The 24,022-nt window shown below is 43.6% G+C and overlaps 1 protein-coding gene across 3 annotated transcripts in view; it reads right to left on the bottom strand.

The window, feature by feature from the left end:
- lhfpl2a (LHFPL tetraspan subfamily member 2a) overlaps nucleotides 1-24,022 on the bottom strand; it is a 42,141-nt gene that overhangs the window by 5,712 nt on the left and 12,407 nt on the right. The window contains exons 2-3 of one of the 3 annotated variants that reach the window (XM_035184206.2): nucleotides 18,371-18,460; nucleotides 1,972-2,801 (exon numbers count right to left, since the gene is read on the bottom strand). In XM_035184206.2, coding sequence (XP_035040097.1) covers nucleotides 1,972-2,392 — 421 coding nt within the window. In that variant the 5' untranslated portion in view covers nucleotides 2,393-2,801; nucleotides 18,371-18,460. Of the gene's footprint in view, nucleotides 1-1,971; nucleotides 2,802-7,153; nucleotides 7,274-18,370; nucleotides 18,461-24,022 lie in introns of those variants that run through there. The other 2 variants (XM_035184205.2, XM_035184208.2) reach the window with 2 other exon arrangements.

Raw genomic sequence — 24,022 nt, 5'->3', positions numbered from 1 at the left:
TATTAGGTTTACCAGGCTTTTAAAGCTTCTGGGAAATAAAACAGCTGCTCTTACCACCTCTGAAAATTAATTTCCTGAGAGAAATCCTCAGCTATTTAATATCAGTCCTGATATTAACCTGAGTAATCCGGTATTGGACTGATTATTCTCTGAATATTCATTCAAACTACAGTGAAAACCGCCTGAACACAGCTGTTGTCTTGTTTGCAGGAGACGTTCAAGCCTTCAGCTCGACAGTACGCGATACTGGACTTTCTCCTTTTAAAGCCTCTTAGTCAAACAGTGTAGAAAATCCATTAAGAAACTATTTACATATGAAATAAGCAACGAGGAATGTCTGGTGTTGGCTAATCCATCTGATTAAATTAAAGCACTTCATCACATTGATGTGAAAACCACACATTAATCCAACAATGCCCTCGAGTCCTGCTTGTTGATTTGCAACATCGGCCACAATTGCCTAATACAGTCAGTATTAAAGCGTCTGTTCCCTTGGTCTGAACGTTACAGCAAAATCTCTTACGTCATCTAATCAAATAAATCGTCATGTCACACAGCCCCACACGTCACACGCACAGTTTCCCTGTTGCCATTCATCATTCACTGGCTGAACGGATTCGAACCATGTTCCAGGTCAGAGGGGCCGCACGGATCTGGGTGAACAGTTCGCCATCTCCCTCACCACACGCCCACCTTCTTCTGTTTGGGCCTGCACCAAATAAACAACTGTGGGGGAGGACAGCCATAATCACCAGAGAGCCCAGAGCTACAGTCTCTGAGAAAGAAATTAAAGAAGGAGGTTGAGCGGGCCTGATCTCATGGCCTCCTCCCTCCCATAATTCACCACAGTGAGTCAAAGTGGCCCCAAGGCACATAACCACAGCAATACACACCCTTCACACATAAACTCTGATACGCATGCGTGGTCAATCACTTTGTTTTAATTCAATCTAGGGACACGAGAGCTCAGACCGACTGGGCAGCAGGTAAATATTTGGGTGGCAGCAGCAGCAACTAGTGACAAGAGACAAGTCACTGTGTCTTTTAGAGTCCTGACCGGTTGGTTCAAATTTCACTGAAGGCTCCACAACAACCAAACACACAATTGAGTCAGTGGAAGTTGTGGCGCTCGTAATGAATGTGTTCAGCTGAGAGCGTAGCTTTTCATTTACCTTGAGGAACGCCACGGACACAAACAGGAACAAGGGTTTCATGACCTGAGTTAGCTTCAGGACTCCTCGGTCCTCACGAGTTTAGACCAAAAGTCACATTTCTCTTTAATTCTGTCTTTCTTAATAGTTGAACCGTCCCTTAAACACGTCATTCCATTTAAAAATACAAGTTTTCGAGCCCAAATCGGATGTTCATCGGAGGAAACATCTACAGAACAATGAAAACATCAGAGACAGTTCTGAGTGGGACTCGGAGGTGTGTACTAATCCTGCAGGTTGTAAACACATCCACCTGTTTAACTAAAGTCTGATTAAAGAGAATCAGTTTGTGAAGATGTGATGTCATGTTAGAAATAAAATGTGTTTATAGGTGTTCTGTACAAATACACACAAAACAGCCATAATGCACAATACTGTTTAAATGTGGTGATAATGGTGCATATTGTATTACCAGTCTCTCCTGGGGGGCATTCATAGTGTTGCACTGGGTTGTAAACAGGGCAAACAATGGAAGTAATTATGTAAAAATAGCGGAAAGAGTAAGTTTAACCTTTGACTCTTTTCTCGCCTCTACACAGTTGATGTGAAGAGTCAGTTTTTTGGAAAGGTAAATTCAGAAATTCACTCTTACAAACCTGAATGTGTTTGATATCAGGAGCCAACTGAGGCTGGAAACCTTTAATCTAATATGACAAAAACTTCAAAGGGAGAGTTCAACAAGTGTTTGGCAGGCAGCAAACCCTCTCTAGATCTGCACCGAAACCATTTCAACATGTGTGTTATCGTGTGTAAATCTCACCTGCGATCCCTTGCAACAGTCCGCACACATTGAAGATGCTCTTCTTCATGATGCTTTGGAAGCACATGGTGAAGACCGAGATGAACGCCACGGCACACAGCAGCAGGATCCCTGCAGCCAGGAAGATAGAAGTAGCCTGCCAGAACCCGCTGGCAATCTCCCCAAAGTGCACCGCGTACGGCCCACACAGGATCCCACGCTGCAGGTGGGGCAGTTTTATACAGCGGCCGTAGATGCCTAAAGTGGGCCTGTAGGCCTCTCCGGCTGTGGTGGCCCCATGGGGGCCGAACACGGCATCTGGGGTGCGGGGAAATCCCACCAGCCAATCAGTACTCATGAAGGCGATGAGCTCTCCGAACGCAGCCACAATACTCAGCAGAGTCCACAGCATGGAGCGGCAGGTGACAATGACATGGCACATACTGACGGTGGCTGGAGTCTCCCTCTGTTCAGATTCACTGAGAGGTGAAAAGGTGTGAAACTGTGGGTCGGACACCCTCAAAGGACCGAGAGCGAAAGGTGTGATTCTTCTCCGGCTGAGACGTAAGAGCGAGTGTACGCTTCACAGGAAGGAGTAGGTTACCCTGCTCCACACGAAAAGTTCACGTCAATGATTCACAGTCTGCTGCTTCCCGCTTTTTCCTCTCTGCTTCCCTAACTTCTTATCTTCTGCTGCTGTCACTTCGGCACAGCTGTTGTTCCTCCTCCCTGGACTCTCCCTCCTTCTGTCGGCTCGGTGCTCAGACTCTGACTCCGTCTGCTTTTTGGTGTCTACATTGTACTGAAGTTCAGTTCCCCGAGCCAGCCCGCTGGCGTCACATCAGACACACCTAAGAGATAAAACACAGAGACGGAACAGGGTGAGTCCTTTGATTACATGTATAAAATGGAACCGTTTGATCAGATAATGCTCAGAGAGGATTATTGATTACTGTTGTCTGAGGCAGAAGTGTGGAGAGGGAGGAAAGTGTGGAGGAGGAGCAGAGGGGGGAGGACGGGAGAGAGGGTCTAATGAGTTGTGTGGGGATGTGTTCGTTTGAAGAGAGAGCCTCCTCTGTTTCCAGTGTGTTTATGTTCAAGGATTTGTAATCAGGGTATTCAGTTTACTCTCTACTGCCAGTGGATCCTCATGACAGAAGCTAGAAAAATAAGGAATCATTGAACAGAAAGTTTATATGACTGTGTGTGTGTGTGTGTGTGTGTGTGTAGAGATGGGAGGGTTAAAACAAATGTGGAAACAGCAGAATGAGAAGCGGATGCAGACAGAGAGAAAAACAAGCCCGAGGCCTCTCATCAAGCAGCCCACACAGCTGACCCGGGGTCAGCCAACGGTTGATAACACAACGTCCGTCCGGCCGTCACATGACCACTGATAACCTCTGTGACTTCAACCCCGCTGCACTGCACCGCACAGTGACACCACAATGAGGAAGCACCAGATAAACTCATGAAGGAAAAGTGTCTTGTCTCTGACAATGAAATGTCAGAGACAAGACACTAACTTCCCAGATATCTTCGAATAACGTAAGTTTTTTCCCTAAGCAACAGTCCAAAGCACAATACAGTGACTCAGCACTAACCACTTCATTAACAGACAACACAGTGAGATTATGAACAAGGAAAGGCTGATACAGAGTAAAGTTAAAATACAAAGTGAGCTTTTATACATGAGACATAGTTAAACCTGAGCAGAACATACTCTAAGGAAACATCCATATGACTACGTTTGTTTGAAAATGGCATTTTCAAACTAAAACGATCTCTGTCCACACACTCCATTTACGGAAGGGGGGAGTGTGGTAGGAGCCTGACGAATCAGTGAAGGCTACGTCATGACCGAAAAGACCCAATCCTCAAACGTTTGAGTGTCTACCTCAGAGTTTCTAAACCTCTCAGTTTCGGCCCGTCCAGACTAAAATGTGAGTTTTCAAACTAAAACAGGGTCCGCAGCATTTCCAAACTTCTCCGTTTTAGCGGCTCTAAAACTGGAGTAGTGTGGATGCCAGGCGTCTGGCATCCACACTACTCCAGTTCAGGAACAGGTTTTCCAGAGAAGATTTCCAGATGCATACAGGCCTTTGTGCTCATGTTATAAATACAGCTCTGGGCCAAAGCTGACAGTTGTTTCTTTTCTTTGAGCCCCTTTTTTTCTGCTCTGGTTTCCCTGCTGTCTCCTGGGTGTCTGTAAGTCATTCTCTGACCAGTGTTTGGCAGGGCAGCAGAGGGAGCCGGGGGCCGCTGTTGACACGTGTGCCGCCTGCGCAGCGAGGTTCCCATCACTCGGCCCCCGGTGCGAGAGGGGCGGGGAGCCACGGTCATCCCTCTGCGGTCACATCCCAGCAAGAAAGACTCACTGAGTGAGTAAGAGCATTACACAAACTTTGATCTTTGTCATCCTGTCGAGATATCAACAACAGTTCAGTTTCTTCCCCTTCTTCTTTTCCAGAGGAGAAAATGACCCTGTGGTCTCAAGGGTGGTGTGTGTGTTTGTCTTTGTGTATGTGTGTGTGTGTGTAGAGTATGTTTGGACTGTGTAAAACAGATGACATCAGAACAGGCACGGACAGCCGCCTCTGTGGATTTGGACCAAAATTAATTTTATGAATCACAAGCGTTCTCATTGCCTCACCATGAACAGATGCAGGAACAGATGCAGACACGCATTCGCTAACTGAACTCTCTGGAAACACTCCTTCAAACCCCCTCACACAAAGGCTGTTGACGTTTCGGGGGGTGAGTCCCAGAGGTCCTTTGACAAGACTGATGTTTGACGTTAGGGTTTAAGACAAACGGCTGTTCAGGCACGAAGCGCGGGCAGTCCAAAGTTTTAAAAGGTCAAACATTTGCTGGCACGCGGCAAAGACTAATTCCTCACTGACAGGAATATTGTAGCAGCTCACACAACTCGAACCACATGGGGAGATACGCAGCTTTGAAGACCTGGACACTTAACCTTTGACCTTGCAGCAGTGTGTTAGCATCACGTGCCTGTTGATTGCATAGCACCTATGAGGGGGTCCGACTTGAATGTGGGTTAATAGATCTGAAACATTTCTGGACAAGCCTGCTTCTATTAATGTGCCTGGTATGTGTCACAACATGTGTCCAGACGTCTACTCACTGTTCCCAGATTTGAGCCATTATCATGAACAGGAGTTTCCCAAGATAGAGTGAGGCATGGCAGTCATGTGGAGCTCTAGATGGATTTATGATGACCCTCCCTGAGTAACCAGGGAGGGAAACCGAGGATTATTTGGGTTTCAGTTTACATACACATAAGAGTTTACAGCCCTCAGAGTACCCCCTCAGTACTAATACCCATGGGTGCACACACTTACACGACTCCCTGGCTTCTTTCACAAGCTCCCCAAAGAGTTTGACCTGTCGACAGTGCAAGAACAAAAGATGTGGAGAGTGTGGCACAGGAAGAAAAGTCAAAAAAAAAAGTCAAAGTGACTGGGCTTCATCCTCTGGGTACCATGAATGTCTTTACCAAATTTTGTGTCCCATCGCTTCGAGGAGATGTTGAGATATTTAACAGGATAAATAAAAAATAATTGACACCCTGGTGACACATGGAGAAAGTCAGAGAACACCAAGCTGATGATGATCTATCCTCTAGGCACAATGAATTTGTCTGGACTGAATCTTGCCCCATTCCTTCTAGAAGATGCAGAGCTTTTTAACATGATGAATAAAATACTGACATACTAGTTGAATGGAAAGAAAAGTCAGAGGATCACCAAGCTGCTGATGACCAATCATCAATCAAATTGATTTGTATAGCCCATATTCACAAATCACAATTTGTCTCATAACAAGGTGTGACATCCTCTGTCCCTTAACAGGAGTAAGGAAAAACTACCAAAAAACCCTTTTAACAGGGGGAAAAAACTCAGATCAATTAAAAACTGAGCCACTGGTACCACACAAAGAAAGGTCATAGGATGACCAAGCTGATGATGATGTGTCCTCTGGGCACCATGAATGTCTGTGCTGAATTTCAGGACAATCCAAATGTTGTCAAAACAAAAAAAGGCCAGTGATCTGCAGATAAAGTCAGGAAATCACAGATCAGTAAGAGTCTATAAAGTCTCTAAAGAGAATCCTCTGGGAAACCCGAATATAGGAACCCATCAAATCATCATCAAGATATTTAGTTCTGAACCACAGAGGCCAAATTGACTGACACAACACAACCACCCCTGTAGCCATGTTGCTATTGTGGCTGAAAAGCTTAAGCTAAAAAAATCCTGTTCAAGTGTCAACTCAGCCTTTCTCTTATCACAGCAACAGAACAGCAGGAAGCGCCTTTCTACGCTGCCGCTGAGAGGAAACAATCTACATGTCTATGGATACGCCACGAGTAGTCATGTTTCACCATGAAAGGGGTTTATGGAAAGTCGACCATACTGACAGGACATCAAGAGAAAGCAACTAATGCAACCTGCTATGAAGCATCTGCAGTTCAGCTGCCTCATTGTGGTTAATATGACTCAATGACAGACTCTGACATTTCCAGCTGCCTTCTGGAGGCCCTGCATCTCCAGCCCTCACCCCCTTTGCCTCAGTGACCCAGCAAACAGCAGAGCAAATTTAAAAACAACTGCGGCGCTCATAATCTGTGAGGATCCGTTTGAATGAGAAGCCCCCGCAGCTACTGAAAGGGAATGTGGGAGCTGATTGGTCACGGAGGACCTTAAATACTAGTCCGGGAACACTTCCTTTTCTAATATCAGCTCTGGAGTCAAGATGAACCACGTGAGAGAAAAAGGTGCTTCTACAACAACCAGGTCGGTGACAACAGCCACGTGAATCAATCACCTACAACAAAAGCAAACTGCATCTTTTTTGTGTTAAAGGTTAGAGTAAAAAAAATCTTCTCATTACTTCAGGGAAATTGCAGACTTCAGAAGTAATGGTCAATAACAAAAGGAGTTCATAGTCATCGTCAGACTTTCCACTGCAAAGGAGCCAGCCTTTCCCGAACACTTCTGCACATCTGCTCAGCATCCTGGAGAACGCTACTAAGAGGTTTTGATTAACACCTAAAACACAATTTGTATATCCCATTGCATCAGCTAGGAGCCCAGCTGACAGTTCATATGAGGAAGAGTACCATCGCTGGGTTAAATGGGAAATGAATGCAAGACAATTAAGAAAAATAAGACAGTTGTCCAACCTGTCTCCATTGGCCTGTGGGTAAAGTCCAGTTCTCCTGGAGATGTGGCTCCTCTGCCCTGACTCTCCTCCACCGCTCACACTCTCTCTAATGCCTCTTTCAGACTGTGACTCACAGACCCTCCCCGCGCCCCTCCTCCTGGAGCGCCGCACTCTCCTCTGATTGGCCGGGCCCACACTGGAGCCACACTTCTTCAGAGGGTCCACATGGTGGCCATATTTCAGTGCTGAATCTGGGTTAAGATAACAAGCGCTGGAGCTCCAGAGGGTTTCTCTCCTTCTCTCTCTCTCCGTCTCAGTTTCTCACACCTTCTCGTCGTGTTTTCGTTGCTCTCTGCACTCTTTCAATCAGCCAACGCCAACATCTGACTATCAGCCTCCATGACAACTGCATTTTCACTGCTGTTCAAAAACCTCAAGCAGACACTATACAGTATACTTCTGTGAATAAGTACAGTTGCGTTGATATATTGTTGGATTAACTCCTGGCATTCTTGGAAGTGGACGAGTTTAAGACTCAGACTAACAGTTTACACTTGTACACACGTGTGTATCCACATAAATGCATCTCTGTCGGCCAGATGACGAAACTGAATCCAACTTTATTTTTCATGGGCAACTTGCAACACAGTAATGGAACATTTCTATAAATCTCCAAAACAGAAGATATGACATTGTTACGTACTTCACGCAGTTCCAGGCCAGTAGTACAGAGGTGAAAGTGAAGCCAAGGTCTATACTTTTTTTTTCTAGCTCTGTTTTTCCATTTGTCTCACACAAGTATTTGTGGCACTTCTCGTGTGAACAACTGTGTTTTCCTAGAAAGACTGTCTGTCCATTTACACAATTATCCACATTTATGTTTTATCTATGACATCTGTAGCTTTTTGGATCAGGTATAAAACCTCAGATTTCCGACATGGTCCGACAGCACATCTCATGGACAAGTTCTGACGGAGCATAAACAGGCTCTTACAGTTCAATGCTCTCTCACCCACACAGCTCAGCTCAGTGGCTGGGCTGATCAGGGATCAGATAAACGCTACAGCAGCTCAGTGCGCCTTGTATTCGATCGTATGTGTAGAAAAACTGATGGAGCAGTTTTTTTCCCCTTGTTGCTTTAAGGAGACGAAGAACAATTGGAAATTTCAGAGTAACTGAGGACAGAGGAGACGGACCGAGGACGTGTTTAGAGAAACAGACAATGTGTGGCTATTTCCACAGACCGACACAGTTACAGTATATTATGGAAGGAATGAAGCTCACGTATGCCTCTTGAAAAGACAGATGCATTTTCATGTTTTTCAACATCTGGATAGAATACGTCTTAAATTTTATTGCATTGGATTCTGAGGCTGAAAGCTTCATGATGCATTTACAATCAGCTGTTTGTAGATCAGATACACATCTGCTCAGCACAAGATGCATGAAGTGACGTGTAGATGGAGTCAAACTTGGCCCAATATTTAGTTTAGTTTATTTCAAAGGTTATTGTAGAATACATATATGTCCTTTATGTTAAAGAACTACTAGTAATATGTCTTTTTGTTGTGAAAAAACACTTCTGGCCAATGAACAGAGAAAGAGTGCAATTGTTTTGGAAATATTGTGCGTTAACTGAAAATGTATTAAAATCTTCAACTAATGCGCAGTTTAAGCCTCAACCTTTGTTTAAAATATTCCTAAAGTGACCCTGAAAAGCAATTGTGTGTGAAGATTTTACTCCATTTCAGCACAAAGCTTGTGTGGTTGCTGCCATTGCTACATAAATCTCAACAAACATGTGAACGGCACATTAGATAACTGTCTGGATGTCTAGTTAACTGACTGATGGAGCAGTCACTTCACTGTCTGACTAATGGATAACCTCTGGCTGATGGGAGAAGTGTCCCAGGATTGCTTGCAGCAGCACAGGGCGCTTTGAGCCAACACTGAAGTCAGCTACAGTATTTGTCTGACTTGTGTTCGCTCACAAATGACTTCCATATGAAGACGGAGGGGGAAAAAAAAAGTCGAGTGAAACAGGAAGACAAGCCAATAGGTCAGCCAGGCAGTTGAGCGCAGCGTGGAAGGCCCGAGGAAGAGGCCGTCCTTATCAGTTTGAATGGAAGTTAGACCATGACAGCTCAAAAATAGATCCTTTCAGCACAGATGAATCATTCCCAGACCTACTAAAACATCTCATTTGACCCATTTCTAATAAACCCCCGGTGACTCATCCTCTCCCTGTTGCTGTGAATTGGTGGGAAGCAGTTAATAGACAAGTTTAAAGACGACTGGCTGTTCCCTAAACCCTGCCCTCTTTGGAATACTGTTGTTATGGCTGTCATACTTTCCTCTCCGCTGCGGATGTTTACAAAGGTCACGGTGGAGGATTTACAACTCGAAACGTCATCTTTGAAAGAATAGCTCCTTGATTTCAGACATAAGCCGCTTCTCGCCTAAAGCCCACGACACACAATTTGGAGCAAGACACACAAATTTGGAGCAAGATGGAATCGTCACGCTTATAATGGCAGCAGACAAACACACACATTCCTTACCCTTCTGCTCTTGTGGTTTTTGGTTTATGGGAGGCTGAAATGACACCACCCTCCAAAAACTCCCCAATGCAGAGTCTCAGTATCACCAAAGCCACATGCACACCACTTCACCATGTGGAGAAATCCAAAGCTACACACACCTGCTGTGACTGGTTAAGGGCGCTAAGCTGTGATTGGACGGTTTAGGGAAAGGTGAAAGTGAAAACTATATTTCTAAAACACACCAGTCAATGAGACTTTAAGTTTATGATCTGAGCCGTGTGCACATCACACCACTGCACACTGATAGTAAAGGAATTTCCATGGCATTCATTCTCTGCATGTTTGTTTTTCGAAGGGTTAGCCTGAGCCCATAGTTCCCGAACATCCCTGTTTCTGTCTGTCCAGACTAAAAGGGTCAGCAGCGTTTCCTAACTTCTGTTTTAGAGGCTCTAAAACTCCGCCGGTCGTATCCGTTGCAGAGCTGATGCGTAGCCTTACGGTAGCTCGTGTTTTTGCGACCCTGAGATACAGAAACACGTCAGACAGAGACTGACTTCACATCATTCTTCAGCCTGGTGGAAAGCCTCGCGGTGCTGCGGGACTAAAGATGCGGCTGGAGATTTCTCCTGGCAGCTCCGACACAGTGCAGACCCCTCACATCAAAGACCAGAGGATCAGAGAGGACAGGGGAGAGAAAAGATCCTCCGCAGTCCTAATCCTCTCAGCACATACGCACACATGTACGCACCAGACACATGCCGGCCTGAATCATTCTTCATACGGATTCGACAGAGCTATAGCTAGAGTCTGGTCGTAGCCTGCTGGTGATTCATCTTTCCCTGTCAGACTCTGATCAATAGTATCTTGTAGATCTGAGGAAAGTGGATGAGTGTGAAGCGAAGCAGGGTCACAGCTGATAAGAGTCAGATAACAGGCGGGGCAAAAGAAATCCAATCTAGCGAAGGTCAGCCTCATAACTCTTTTACACCCAAATTTGCAAGTATATGCAGATTTTTTTTAAATGCGCACAAACTCGCAAAAAAAGAAAACGATTGAGTCCTTTTCCCATTGTCAGTAGAGGGGTTTGCCTTTCTGTACTTTTTCCCCCTGTGCCACATGTTTGACATCAAAAATGCACCGAAAAAAAACAAAGGCACTCTCACTCGGGTGTCATGTTCCATAAAACCCGTTTCTACTGCAGAGTTACTTGACCCGGGAGTGAATGCTGATTGTGTACATTCCCATTGCAGACAAAAGCCAGATGTGAGCAGATGTTATGGGGTGTTTTGACCAGTGGAAAAAGAGGCTTTACTCTGAGAGATCTCTTCCATCACATCACAATCAATTTCTTCTCCATTGATTAATCGACAAGTTGTTGCAGCTCCTTGACTGTCAATCAATTCTAATCAAACAACACCGATTCAGTCCTGAAGACGCAGTTTTCAAATATCCTTGTTGCCTATTCAGCTACATTCAAAGCTACACAGATCAATATATTTGCATCAGGTCAAAGGTTTTACTTATAGAGAGAAACCCACAAGCTCCACAGTTTCTCACTCTACAGAGCATTTCAACATCTTTCAGCCTTTCGGGTTTTATTACCCTCAACTTTGTTGTTTTGGTTCAGTTTCACCGCCCTCATCCCCCCAGTTCAGCCATCAAAGAGCAAGACAACAAAGTTAGCAACAAGCTGGTAAATAAAATGGAGCATGTTTTTGCCAAACATACCACAAGTCTTCACTTTATGAGTTGGTGGAGACCAAAACTGAGAATAAAAAGGGATCGGATATCGGATTTACATTCACCAGGCAAACAGAATGGATGTTGATTTAAATTTAAAGTCTGTGAATGTTTGGTTCTGCAGGTGGTTTAACATATTTTCCATTTTCTACACATCACTATCACATCCCCTCATCTGTTTTCCATTAGGCTCGTGACAACATTTAGCAAGATTGCTATCATAAGGAGGATGAAAGGCTGAAATGTCCTGTTCCAAACTAGCCACAAAGAAATGTCATTGGACACATGACACTGTGGAAAGTTAGTCAGGGGACCTACAACTCCTCAACTTGAGTATATCTGCAAGATAGGCAGCCTTACATAAAATATGTTTGGCTCATGTCGACACATGACTCCCAGACGTGCCTCAGATATCTCAATGAGGTTTTTATCGCCACGTGTTTTCAATCGGAAGTGGGCCTGCATGTGTTGCGTCACTCCACCGCCCAGCCACGCTGAAGAGGCTACACTTCACTTTCTAAAAGCCTCTGTGGAAAAGAGATGGCAGCGGAGGAGAGACTTGGAAATCGGTGGAAGCAGCGGACGGACAGATTGTGTGTTTGGCTCAGACGAGAGCTCATGGAGTTTCCACTTGAGGAAAAAAAGTAATGGCCGCTCACTGTGTGGTGAAGTCAGATGCACAGAAAAACTAACAGATGCAAAAACAAAAGTCTAGACAAGTGGAGAATCTGATACCTGATGGTAGCATATGGATGTTAACAGTATACCCTTCTCATTATATCTTTCAAATATGTCAGGCATTTCTCTACACCCCCAAAGAAGGACTGTCTCAATGCAGTCTAAAAGCAGATCTGAAGTGACAAATGGATGCTGGGGAGTTCACCGTCGTACATTTGCTTCTTCGTGCAATCAGAGAAGTCTGAGCTCGGTTAAGAATGCCACAGTGGGAGCAGCTACGACCATCTGGCCACTTACACCACATCTGGCCTTCCAACCATCACGCCACAGCTTGATGGGTGTAAGTCCCATCAACAGGCACATGGAGACATATGTTTAACATGTTCACACAGGGGAAGGGGCCGGGTCGACCGAGAACTATATATTTTCTAACTCACAAGAGCAGGGTTGGGCTCACACCGATACAGTTTCAGAACAAAAACCAAAGTGAAACTTACTTAAGAGATATTTTTCCATAAAAAACTTTTTCTTATTTAACAAAAGAGGTAGAAATCCTCAAAAATCCTTTGCATGAATAAAACATTAATCTTATTTTAGTCCTTGCTACAGACACATTTTGGTCCGAGCCAAAAAGATCTGAGTTGAACCCTGTACCACCTCATTATTAACATCAATGCTGAGGGTGTAAATACAAGTGCAAGTAATATCTTCACTGACAACCTAAAGCTGTAATTCATATATTTGACACCGATCCATTCATTTAATACGACAGCTGAGGTCCAGAGACAGATCAATTTCCCCGGCGAGGTCACGCCACATCATTTTTATCCATTATGCTTTTGTGAACAGTGGTTTTATTTCGCCGTATCTTTGTAAAGGGAGTGTTATCTCAGCAGTGTATTTGCTAATTTATGAACTTTCTGGGGAGTACCGCTGGAGCATAAACACACGGATGTGTTGAGGGTGAGGAAATCCCAACACTGAGCTTCGGGGGGGAAGCAGGACGGGAGCGTGGGAAAGAGAGCAGGGGGGAAAGGGAATATTGCTGCAGAGACCGGAGTGTTGACCAGATTCCACAGCTCGTGGTCAGCAGGGAGTACACCTGCGAGAGGTGTGGAGCTAACATGTCGGCCACAAAGTCACAGAGGACTTATAACAGCTCCGACTGAGAGCAGAAGTCCGAGGAACTGTTGAGAAGTATGAGGGGTGGAGGAAAGAAAACTATTTCACCTATCCCAAGAGCCTTTTTTTGTCCAAATACATAATAAAAACACAGCATAGCAGTGCACACATGGACCTGAGTGCACAAAACATGCACACCTCCATTTGATCTCAGTGTGAGTGGTCAACTGTCCCCCCCCCGGAAACATCTGTTCACACAATCTGAGTGGCTGTTTGTCAGTCTGGTTTGAGCAGTGAAGTAGGAGTCGCTCCAGTAGGAGGGACATGGGAATTCTTCAGCTGTGCTTCTGTGGAGGACGGCCGAGGTCAGGCCCTCATCTTCTCGTATTGACCATAACACCAGTCGCACGGCGAGCCCACGCCACGAGGGTAAAGAAGGTGACGGAAAACAAAGACCATCTGACACATCACAGCCGGGCCTCAAAGTGGGTGGCCGACTGATCAGCCGCAGACCGGGTGGTGGAGGGAGGGAGGGAGGGAGGGTGGGGTCACTGGATAGGCATCTTGCGAAAAGATCGCTCCATGCTGCTTGTCACAAAAGAGTTTCATTTGTCACCGGTCTGACTCCATGTGTATGGCGTCTGCAAGGAGTTAGATATCAGCTGGTGCTCAAGGAGCTGAGGATTAAAGAAGCACAAAACAGAGATAACATCTATCACAACAGAGGGATAACAACAGCAGAGCTACAATCACTTCTGTTTGTAGTGTTGGAACCAAAACAGAAAAAGTTGCTGTTGCATGACTGTACAAGCACTGAACTCAGGGTAATTTGAGTCAAATATCTTTCCTTTTATAAAGACATATTTAACCAAAACAGTGTTGTTGTTTTTTCAACACAAAAGCCCCAAAAATAGGGACTAACATATTTTTGCCATGTTTGCAGCGTGACTCAATGGATGTTAAGGCATAAGGACGTAGCCACAGTGCGACAAAGATTATGTGAATTTGTTTTCAATCTTCTGTCAAGTTGTTTCTTGGGAGTCTGATTGTTCTTGAACTAATCAGTAGGAACGTGTTCAGGACAGCATCTGCTTGAAGCAGAATTAGCACACAATGATAAGGTCATCTTGATATAATGTTCACTGTGAGAGACTGTGTATCTCAAGCCTCTATCAGCATCAGCCAGAAGGTCAATCACAATGAAACTGTGCAGAGAGGATCCCTCTGGTCCAGACTAGTATCTGGACATTGTTAAAAGTGATACAGTATATGATATGGAAAGACTCACTCAGGCTTCTAGGATTCAACAATGTGAGTATGGACTGCTTATAAAACACATCACAAAGACACTTCAGGGACTGAGATGTTTGAACTAGTGTCAGTACGTTGTAGGGCTGCAGCAAAAAAAAAAAATCATTATTGACTAATGGAATAATAGCTTGGTCTATCAAAAGACACTGAAAATGTCCATTGTAACATATTTGACCACAAGGTGTCTTGTTTCCAAATGTTTCCTTTTGTCCAACCAACAGTTCAAAACAGAACACAGCAGATTCTCGATGTGATGGCGGCACCAACAGCCCCACACTGAACCTCGGCAACATGGTGGTAACCTTTCTTTAATCTGTTTACTTTGCTTAGTTTAAGTTTCTTTTTGCACACACTTAAAATGCAAACACACGTCACAGATAAATAACTGGACACATACTGTAGATTTTGGTTTCATACAATATACTTCATCAATTTATTTATATTTTTTATATTATTTAATCAGGTTTTCTTTGAGTTACCAGTTCCTGGAGGTCGCTGCTGGAGGCGTCTGGCTGGCCATCTAACGGAGGTCCAGCTGCAGCAGACAGGCTTAGAAGGCTGATTGGACTGCTCCATGTTCCTCGTAATCATGGGGAGGGACATTCTTTCCATATTTAGACTTTTAGTTTTTTGACCACTGTTTGATATGGATGTTTAATAATTTGTCCTTAGTTAATATTACATGGCCTTATACTGGTGTGTTTTGTGGTTGCAGTAGTTTGTTTAAATGTTAGTATGTCTTGGTCTATCCCCCTTTTGTGTTTGAGTGGCTTGATCTGCCACTATAGATGTTTCCCCTGTGTTATAGCTACCAGTCAATTTATTGGTTGTCAAAATAGTTGCTGATTAACTTGCTAATTGATTGTTTGACTAATTGTTGCATCTGTATTATGTTATATACCTCACTGAGACTAATTTACATCTGTAATAACAAACTACAAAGCAATAAAACATAGGTCTTGGTCAGACTAATGTGATTTTCATGTACTTCACATATTCATCAGATAATATTCACCAGGGTGAAATATCAATTATGGGCAACATACTTCACACCTATTTCCTCTGACTGCTGATGGACTGGGGGGGGGCCCCGAGGAGCCTCAGCACCTCTGCTCTGTTTCCCACTGTTAGAGAGCTGTAGAGTTTGGGGGCCCTCAGGCATAACACTGTCTCCATTATGCTTAACCATTTCCAGCCCCACCTTAGGCCTGGAAACAGCCCCCGGGGTCCGTAAAAGGTAGGGGGTCGCAGGAGAAAACTCCTTCCACTTCAAATTCCCATGTTTCTGTTTTCCAGGCCCGACTCTGCTGAGCTGGGTGGATGGTAGGTATTTGGCCCTCTTCTCTGGAGGGGCTCAAACCATTGTTCTCACTGTGTTTTGTGTTTGGGATGAGTGCAGTTTAATCCTAACTTCCCTGTGGCTCTGACCTGCTGCTCCCAGCTGAGTTTCCCACTATAGCACACACACACACACAAAAACCCACAAACCCCCTGCAAGCTGAGACCTCGCTGGCCGCTTTATCCAAACGCCCCTGGGGGCACAGCCATAGCTGTTGTGGGAACTCGGAGCTCAACCTGATACTCCGCTCAAAATCAAAAGTAAGCACCGCTGACGAACGTTGGCACCAGACTCCCCCTCTCTTGAGTTTCAGATAATAAAAGTATCAAGTGATATCATCCCCGGCTCTTGGGCTCTTGGCAAAACACGTTACCGGCATGTGTAGGAGTCGGGGAGGCGAAGGACGGAGACAAACGAGGCGAGACGCCGGGTGAAAGCGAGACGCTGCGGACAGAAAGGAGAGGTGGGAAGCTGAGAAATGAAGAAGCGTGTTGCTTTTGTCGGGCTGGTTTCGGGGGAGTAAAGTGAGATGTGTAAGGTCTTTCACTTGCAGACAAAGAGATGAGTGTCGACGAGCCTTTTCCTATTAAACCCTCACAAAAACCTGTCCATGTCAGATTATAACAAAACAGGACAGATATGGACACCAGCGCTGTATCCTGCAGAGACAACAGGACTAATCTGGTTGAATTACAGCTGACATGGCAGGATATATAAAAACTGTCAAGTCTCCTCTTTCCAGATTACATGAGCGGAGAAATTCCTTGGACAACAGCTGAGAAGATACAGATTTTTACTTTTATCCAAACCCCCGATAAAAGTAATTGTTTGTACTTGTTACATCAAAGCTCGGCATATTCTAATTGATGTGTCCGATACAGAGCATGAAGACAAAAGAGGTTCAGGAGAAAACACGTGTCAGATAACAGGAAGCGGGGCCGCTGACATGAAGTCTCCCTATTTTAGGAAAAATGACAAACGATAATTTTGTTTATTATGTTAGCCGGTGCTTTCCACTTTGCAACGACCTTCACAGATGGTCTCTGCTCAGTATCTCTCTCTCCATTGTTTTCCTCCATATTGGAAAAACATGGAACCCCCCGCCTCCATCCACCCACCCACCAACACCCCCAATTTCCGACCTCGTTCGCATAAATACACCAGACTGATTTCAAAAGTGAGGATGGCAGATGATGAAATTACAATTAAAATTACTTGAAGCAGATAAAGATGCTTCAACCAGCTTCAGTTAACCATTCACAAGTGGCCTTTAGACTTGGATGATATCACGTAGAACTCACTTTTCTAGCATCTAAGAGAGTATAAAACATACAAATATAAAACATTCATGGATCTAAAAAGTTGTAATACACAGGACTAACAACTGTCAAACGTTCTCCTCTATAATGCTGGTTTGTTATGAAAATGTATTTTGTGGCAGCAGGGGATTTTTTTCGTCACATTACCGAAAAGTACTATCTTAGCATCTCGCAAGTTTGGCTAAGTAAGTCAAAATTTAGTGCCATAATTTCAATGTATAATAACCCAGCCGTCACACAGACACGTTGCTTTAAGGCTTGACAGTGGACGCTCCCTTTGCCTCGTGATGACGCAATTATCCTCACAACAACGACCAGTGTTTCCCACTTGGGACACACAACTTAGCCAGCTTTTTATGCTAGTTCCTCATGCAACGCAACAGGCAAGTACACAGGGAATAAAGTCCACAACCACATGAACACACACCAGGTCCACCCTACTCTCTCCAGGCTCAAACTGACATTTGACATCAGGCAGGACCTGTGGTAGAATAAACGTGATTGGCTGTTACCTGTGCTAACGCTCACAAAGTTTAGCTTTTCTCAACTTCTATCGAACGCTACGCAAGAAACGTGGAGAAATGCAACCACAATGCAGTTCGGCACCCCATGGCGTCACTCCATTCAAAGTGAATAAGCAGAATTTCCATTGAAGCCTCCAACGCAGTAGTGTGAGTGCTCGGTGTGTATTATTATCTACTATGCTTAACTTTTCATTTTTGTTTTGGCAGAAATTGTCCATAGATTTACATTACTTCAACTTTCTGCCATTTGATGAATGAGTCTGACAGGAAACAACCACGGGTATTCATTCAGTTTCACACATTACTTTGTCGGAAGCAATTAGTCATAGTTGGAAGCTGAGTCAGAAAAAAACAACAGTTTTCAGGGTGTTTAAAGGAGCGATGTTAGGTAACACCTGCCCGGAACAATAGGAGTCATGGGAACAGCTTGGGTTTCCATTAGTAACAGACAGCTGCCAGGAACCCCAATAATATCATACAGAGAAAAGCAGGAAACCAGTGTCTGTTTGTTTTGTTGGTCCGCACAACTCCAAAGACACACACACATCTCCGGAGGAAAAAGTGTTTACTGGCGCGGACAAAAGAGAGCAGATGAAATTAAAGGAAAAATACACGGCATGTTACGTAGATCTACTCATTTACAGAAGTGACGACACCGACCTCTTGTGTGGAGTCTCGAGGCGAGCACAGAGGCAAATTTCCTCAGCATAAATCCAGATGTCGTGCGAGTCCTTTCTCACTCTTCACAACCTGCGGAGACAGTAGAAACGAGGCAATGAGTCCAAATCGCAAAACCATACAACCTCCTGAGAGGCAACCAGAGTTCAGTCATTGTTGGCTCCTCGGCAAGAATGAGCATCATTTTCTCTTTGCTCATCGGTATTTTCCATCCGAACCTGAGAGTGAGCAGGACCTGCACCTGGAGAAGCTTTTAAACTGTTTCACATGTTCGTAAAAAAAAAAAACTGAAGACAGACAGACGCTGATGTCTGCATCACTCACTTGACGTGATTGTGGGTCCTTCGGGCAAAGTTTTATAATGTTTAGCACAACAAAACACACTGTATGTGTATTATGTAATCCAACCAAGGCACTAAGTGGGATTAGTCATAAACCCTGTGTGAAGGGTGCAAGTTTCCCCACATGCTAATTTTAACTCAACACAGACCAACTGAGATTAACATGAGTCCTACTGGTTATAAAGTGACTTCAGACTCACTTCGATCCAAAGCTTAACCCCACAACCCAACTTTGATACTGAGGAAATCTTATTGAACGGGTTTCTGTTTGTTTTTTCTGTTTGACGATATGTTTTTGATGATTCACTCTGGAAATGCAAGTCACTCTGAATCTAAAAATAGATTTTTTTACAGTCACTCAGACAGTTTTAAAGAATTAAATCACCAACTCATCAATAGGGCGTATGTGGCAAGACACCAATCATACCTTTGGAACTAATCAATAAAAACTCAAGACACTCATCATACGTCTTCCTGCTGTCAGCAGCAGATTCAGGTCACTCTGCCCTCCTCATACTAAAGCCACACATACGTCAGGATGTAGATAATTAACTAATGGCCGACTCTCCTCCCTCTCACTCAGCGCTGCTGAGGCCCTTTAATGGATTCTGTCCAGCGAGAGCAGCACTCAGCTCGGTTAACAGTCAGGTCACAAATCTGACATCAATAGTCACGACGTTAACAGGATTGCAGAGCTTTTTCGCCGTCAGTGCTCAACAACATTAAAATAAGATAAATGGAAGGGATTACAGAGGAAGGAGACAACAAATTTAGGTTTATCTCAAAAGGACGCTAAATGTGGAGTTTTGTGTAAATGGATGAATGACATGTGACAGTGAATGAGATTTCAATAGCAACATATGACAGTGGACTAAATCAGTAGGCTCACTAAAGTCATTACAACAACACACAGGTACACACTCAACAATATGGGTTTGGAAAGCCGTGTGCATTTTGGTTCTGGTTCCAAGTTGGTAAAAATCCCTTATGAAATCGTTTATTCCCAATCTCTCTTAGTCTATTGTCCCTCTTTTGGATTCACCACAAGCATCTGTAGAAGAAATGGTGACGTATACAAATGAATGCTTAAAACCAATCTGACAAGAGTTTGTTGATAGGCCTGTGGTTCTTTGCACCATGTCACAGTGTATCATTGGTGACAGAGTTTCCCACAACAAACGATTTGTCGATGATTTGTAAAACGATTTTTCCCCCTCGGCTGCTTGTAATTCCTCTTAACGGACTATAAGACGTAACATAATCCAGCAACACTAACAATAACAGTTCTTAACTGAAAATAAACAGATACAAGAGATTCTATGTTTTATGGTTTCATGATTTCACCCCAATTGCATTTAGCAATATTAAGATTCACCAAAGTCACAGAACAGCTGTGATACACTTGCAGGAAGGTTGTTGGGACAAAGGATGAGATGTAAAAGTAATTGTGTTGTGGCCTTTCTGATAACTTAAAAAGGACGAGTGCACCACCTCAGCCCACCACTGGGGCTATATGCTGAATTATATGTGACGAATCTGAATCTGAGACTTGCAGCGGTGCAATGACCACTTCCCTTTCAGGTAACCTCAAGGGGATCATGTGAGGATCTACTGTATGTTTGCTGAGTGATAAAGTTGAATGGGTATTCCCCCAGGAAGGCCTCACACTCACTCAGCACAGTAGAATCTCCATGGTTAAGGTTATTGAGGGAAATACAAAGACGCACAAAAGACTTGATGATGGATTTGACTGTAATGATATCAAACAGCTCCTTTAATTACACAAACCACTCCTCACAACTGTCTGAGTGCCGGGAACAGCCACAGATACTGACGTCAGTGTAAATCTGACCTGTCCTACAGCAGCAGGTGTGGACAAGAAGGTCCTGGAGTCTGTGTCCAAACACCAACTGTGTGCTTTGAGTTATGAACAGTGGAAAAACAAGCAGTATTTTACCACAATAACTCTGAGATAAGCCTGAAATAATATAATTCAACTCAGCAGCTTCACTGGGATCACTACGACTTCCATACGCTAATAAACAACATACCAGCCACATACAGCAGGCATCCATTAAAGCTTTTTAAGTTTTCATACTTTTAGCGTTTCTCTAATATTTGCAGTCCTCACCGTTATTAATCATGAGAGTCTCCAACACGTGCAAACATTTTATTCTTCAGGCCTTGTGATCAAAATCAGAATGAAAGAAATAAACACAGAGATTGATGTTTATCAAGCTTTTCACTCAACACAAAGTGGGAACCAAATATATGTACACAGGCGCCAATGAATAATTTAGTGGGGCTCAATTAGTATATGTAACTTTTCCGGCACCACAAAAAACAGCAGAATCATTTTCAACACCAAATAAACCCTTGAAAGCCTCTGCTATAGGTTTATTTTCACTGTGTATACAGAGCCTCGCTCCACTTGCCAAAGGTGCACCAGAGAGCCTCTGCAAGTGAAACCAGAACTTGTGAGAAAACCTTGTAACTATGATAACAACTAAAAATCCAGCTTTAGAACAGAGCCTAACAGCATGTCACGTGGCTCATCCGCTAAGAACAGGAAAATAATCCCATGTCGTAGAAAATAAAACCCTGGATCTAATATTTCATAACAGCACAGAATCTCAGGTTGGGAAAGCTCTCCGCACTCGGCTGCTGCTCAGGTGTCGTGGGAGACTCATTGTTAATGTAAAATGCACATTGATCACACAATCACACACATGTTAATAGTAAATAACATAAACCGTCTTCAACATATTATGCAAACTAAGACGTAATCTTTTAAAACTTTTAATTGCTATATTTTATTACTTTTATTATTATATTGTTTTCAACTACACTTTTTATATTTTTGCTATATTTTACTATTTTATTATCATAGTGTTTTAGCTAGACACTTTCTTGTTTTATTGCTTTATATCATTATTTTTATTTTGCTTTTAGCTAGACATTTGTTTGTTTAAGTTTTCATTTATATTATCCATTGTCTCTTCCATTAACTTGTAAAAATTGCACTGTATGCATTTTCTGCTTTTATGCCTGTGAAGCACTTTGTAAACCTGAAAAGTGCTATGTTCTTTATTAGTAAAATTATAATATATTATTATTATCATTATCATCATGAGGTTTTATCTAAATAAAGTCTGTTCACGTGCTCATGTCTCCACTTATGTAACCGAGCTAGCAGAGGTTAATGAAACACTGACTGTACACACATGCTGTGATTTTGTTTGTCAGTGATTTGGTGTGCGTTCAGCTTTGAGGTAAACGTTTCAGGTTGCATCTTATTACAAACTGTTTGCACACTGTGTTCTCACACCGTGATCTGGTGAAGCCGGGTGGATGAAAACGGGAACCTCCATTCCGAGATAAGGGCAAGAACAACATGACACATCGTATAATAACTGTAGAGTGTTCCACTGCTCACCGTCTGCAGATCCATGTTCTCACTTGAGTTTGGTTCTTACGTAAACCTCAGCGGTGTGAATACTTGTTGAGCATTTAACTAAATTGGAAAATTTGCCAAGCTGAAGGGATTTTTCCCCAGCATCACCAACCACCTACGATTCTGGCCTTTAAAAGTAATGCAGAAAATAATGCCTGCACGTGCATTAAACTTGGGAATACCTCTTAGTTTGGGCCGTGTTAGGTGCTGGTGTTTGAAGCTCAGCTGTTGAACCTTAACACAGCTGGGGGGCGGGCTATTATGTGAGGACTGGGGGGGGACGTCTGTAGGTATGTTCACTGCTGCCAGGCCCCACCACAAAAGGCTCTTTCTTATAGTATTTAAGGGCTTTGGGAACAGGGGAGCAGGATGGAAGGGAAGTATGTGGGTTGTTAGCATTTAAAGAAATAGTTTAACATTTGGGAACGAGGCTCCTGTGCTTTCCTGAGGGTTAGATGAGAGGATCAATGCTGCTCTCGTATCTGTTAAATATGAAGCTACAGCCAGCAGCTTAGCATAGCATGAGGATGGGATGGTTAGCCTGGTTCTAGTCAAGTGCTTAGGTAAAGTATTCAATCAAACTGTAAAGCTCACAAATTAAGGAAAATATAAAAAAAAATTGTGGATTTGCATCTGACTTAATAAATTAGTTGCAATGCTTAACTGTTTTCAGACAGCAACTCTGAAAAATGTAATTGGGTCCGGACATTTACCGGAGTTTGCCGACTCCGACCCTTATCGCAAAAAGCTCTAAAACATATTCATATTCATCCAGTTTGGCATCTGTTTCATGTTAGAAACATCATCAACAAACCAAGTTACTGCTGTGAATTATCCATACCTCTGCATTTTCAAGTTTGAGAAAATGTCCAGAGAAAAAGTCCTCAGCAACCGACTCTGACATGTGCGTTCTCACGATATTTGGAATTCAGTGCATGTCTGAAGGGAACTCTACTTTGGCTAAAGCTAGACTAGCTGTTTCCCTCGGAGTCTTAATGCTGAGCTAAGCTTTTGTAGCTCCTGGCTGAAGCTTCAACAGAGATATGAAGTAAAGCAAGAAACTACCTTAAACTACCGTCGAACTATTTGTTTAAGTGGAGCTGCACATTGAGGCCAAGATTGACCAAGTGTGCTGTTTAAACAAGGTCAAAGGTCAAGGCTGGGACATATCAACCACTACTATTGTGTCCTGGCAGAGAAGAAAGAGAAGCAGTATAGGTGAATCAGACGCATCTTCCACTGCCATCCACACGTGCTTTTGTCTTCTCTCCGTAATGAGAGGCATGTGGGGCTGTAGCAGAAAGCATTCTCATTAAAACAACCAGCTCAGGAGTCGCATCCCTCAGGCTAACCAACACAACACAGGTGTTAGTGGATGGAGCTGGGCACAGGCTGCTTCCGAACACACTAATCACCGCCATGCAACTGCTTCTGCAAAGTGCTCAACGAGCGATTTATTGGGACGATCGCTGAAGAAGTCAAACATTTCCACAGCACTGAGGGCCTGCAAATAGAAACAGGGATCAGCCACAAGCAAATCCACAAGTCCACCTCGTCCAACTAATCTAAAAGGGTCAAATACTTTGTTTATCTGAATTGAGAGGGAAAAGTAAAAACTGGAGACACAAACGTTCAACATGTGGGAACATCTGTTTCTGGAGTTTATAAAAACACAATACATATTGTGAGTGTAAACTGGGTTATACAAGTCCCCTATCTTAAGACTGGAACTGAATGGGCATTGCAGCTGCTGTCTACTCATTCAATACAAAACAGATTTGACCAACAATGACTTCATACTTGCACTAAGCAGCCAGTGTGTGTGTGTGTGTGTGTGCG

Source organism: Hippoglossus stenolepis, chromosome 18 (genome assembly GCF_022539355.2).
Source record: "Hippoglossus stenolepis isolate QCI-W04-F060 chromosome 18, HSTE1.2, whole genome shotgun sequence".
Classification (NCBI taxonomy): Eukaryota; Metazoa; Chordata; class Actinopteri; order Pleuronectiformes; family Pleuronectidae; genus Hippoglossus; species Hippoglossus stenolepis.
Note: the sequence above shows the minus strand (reverse complement) of the source record. Positions and strands in the feature narration are given on the sequence as shown.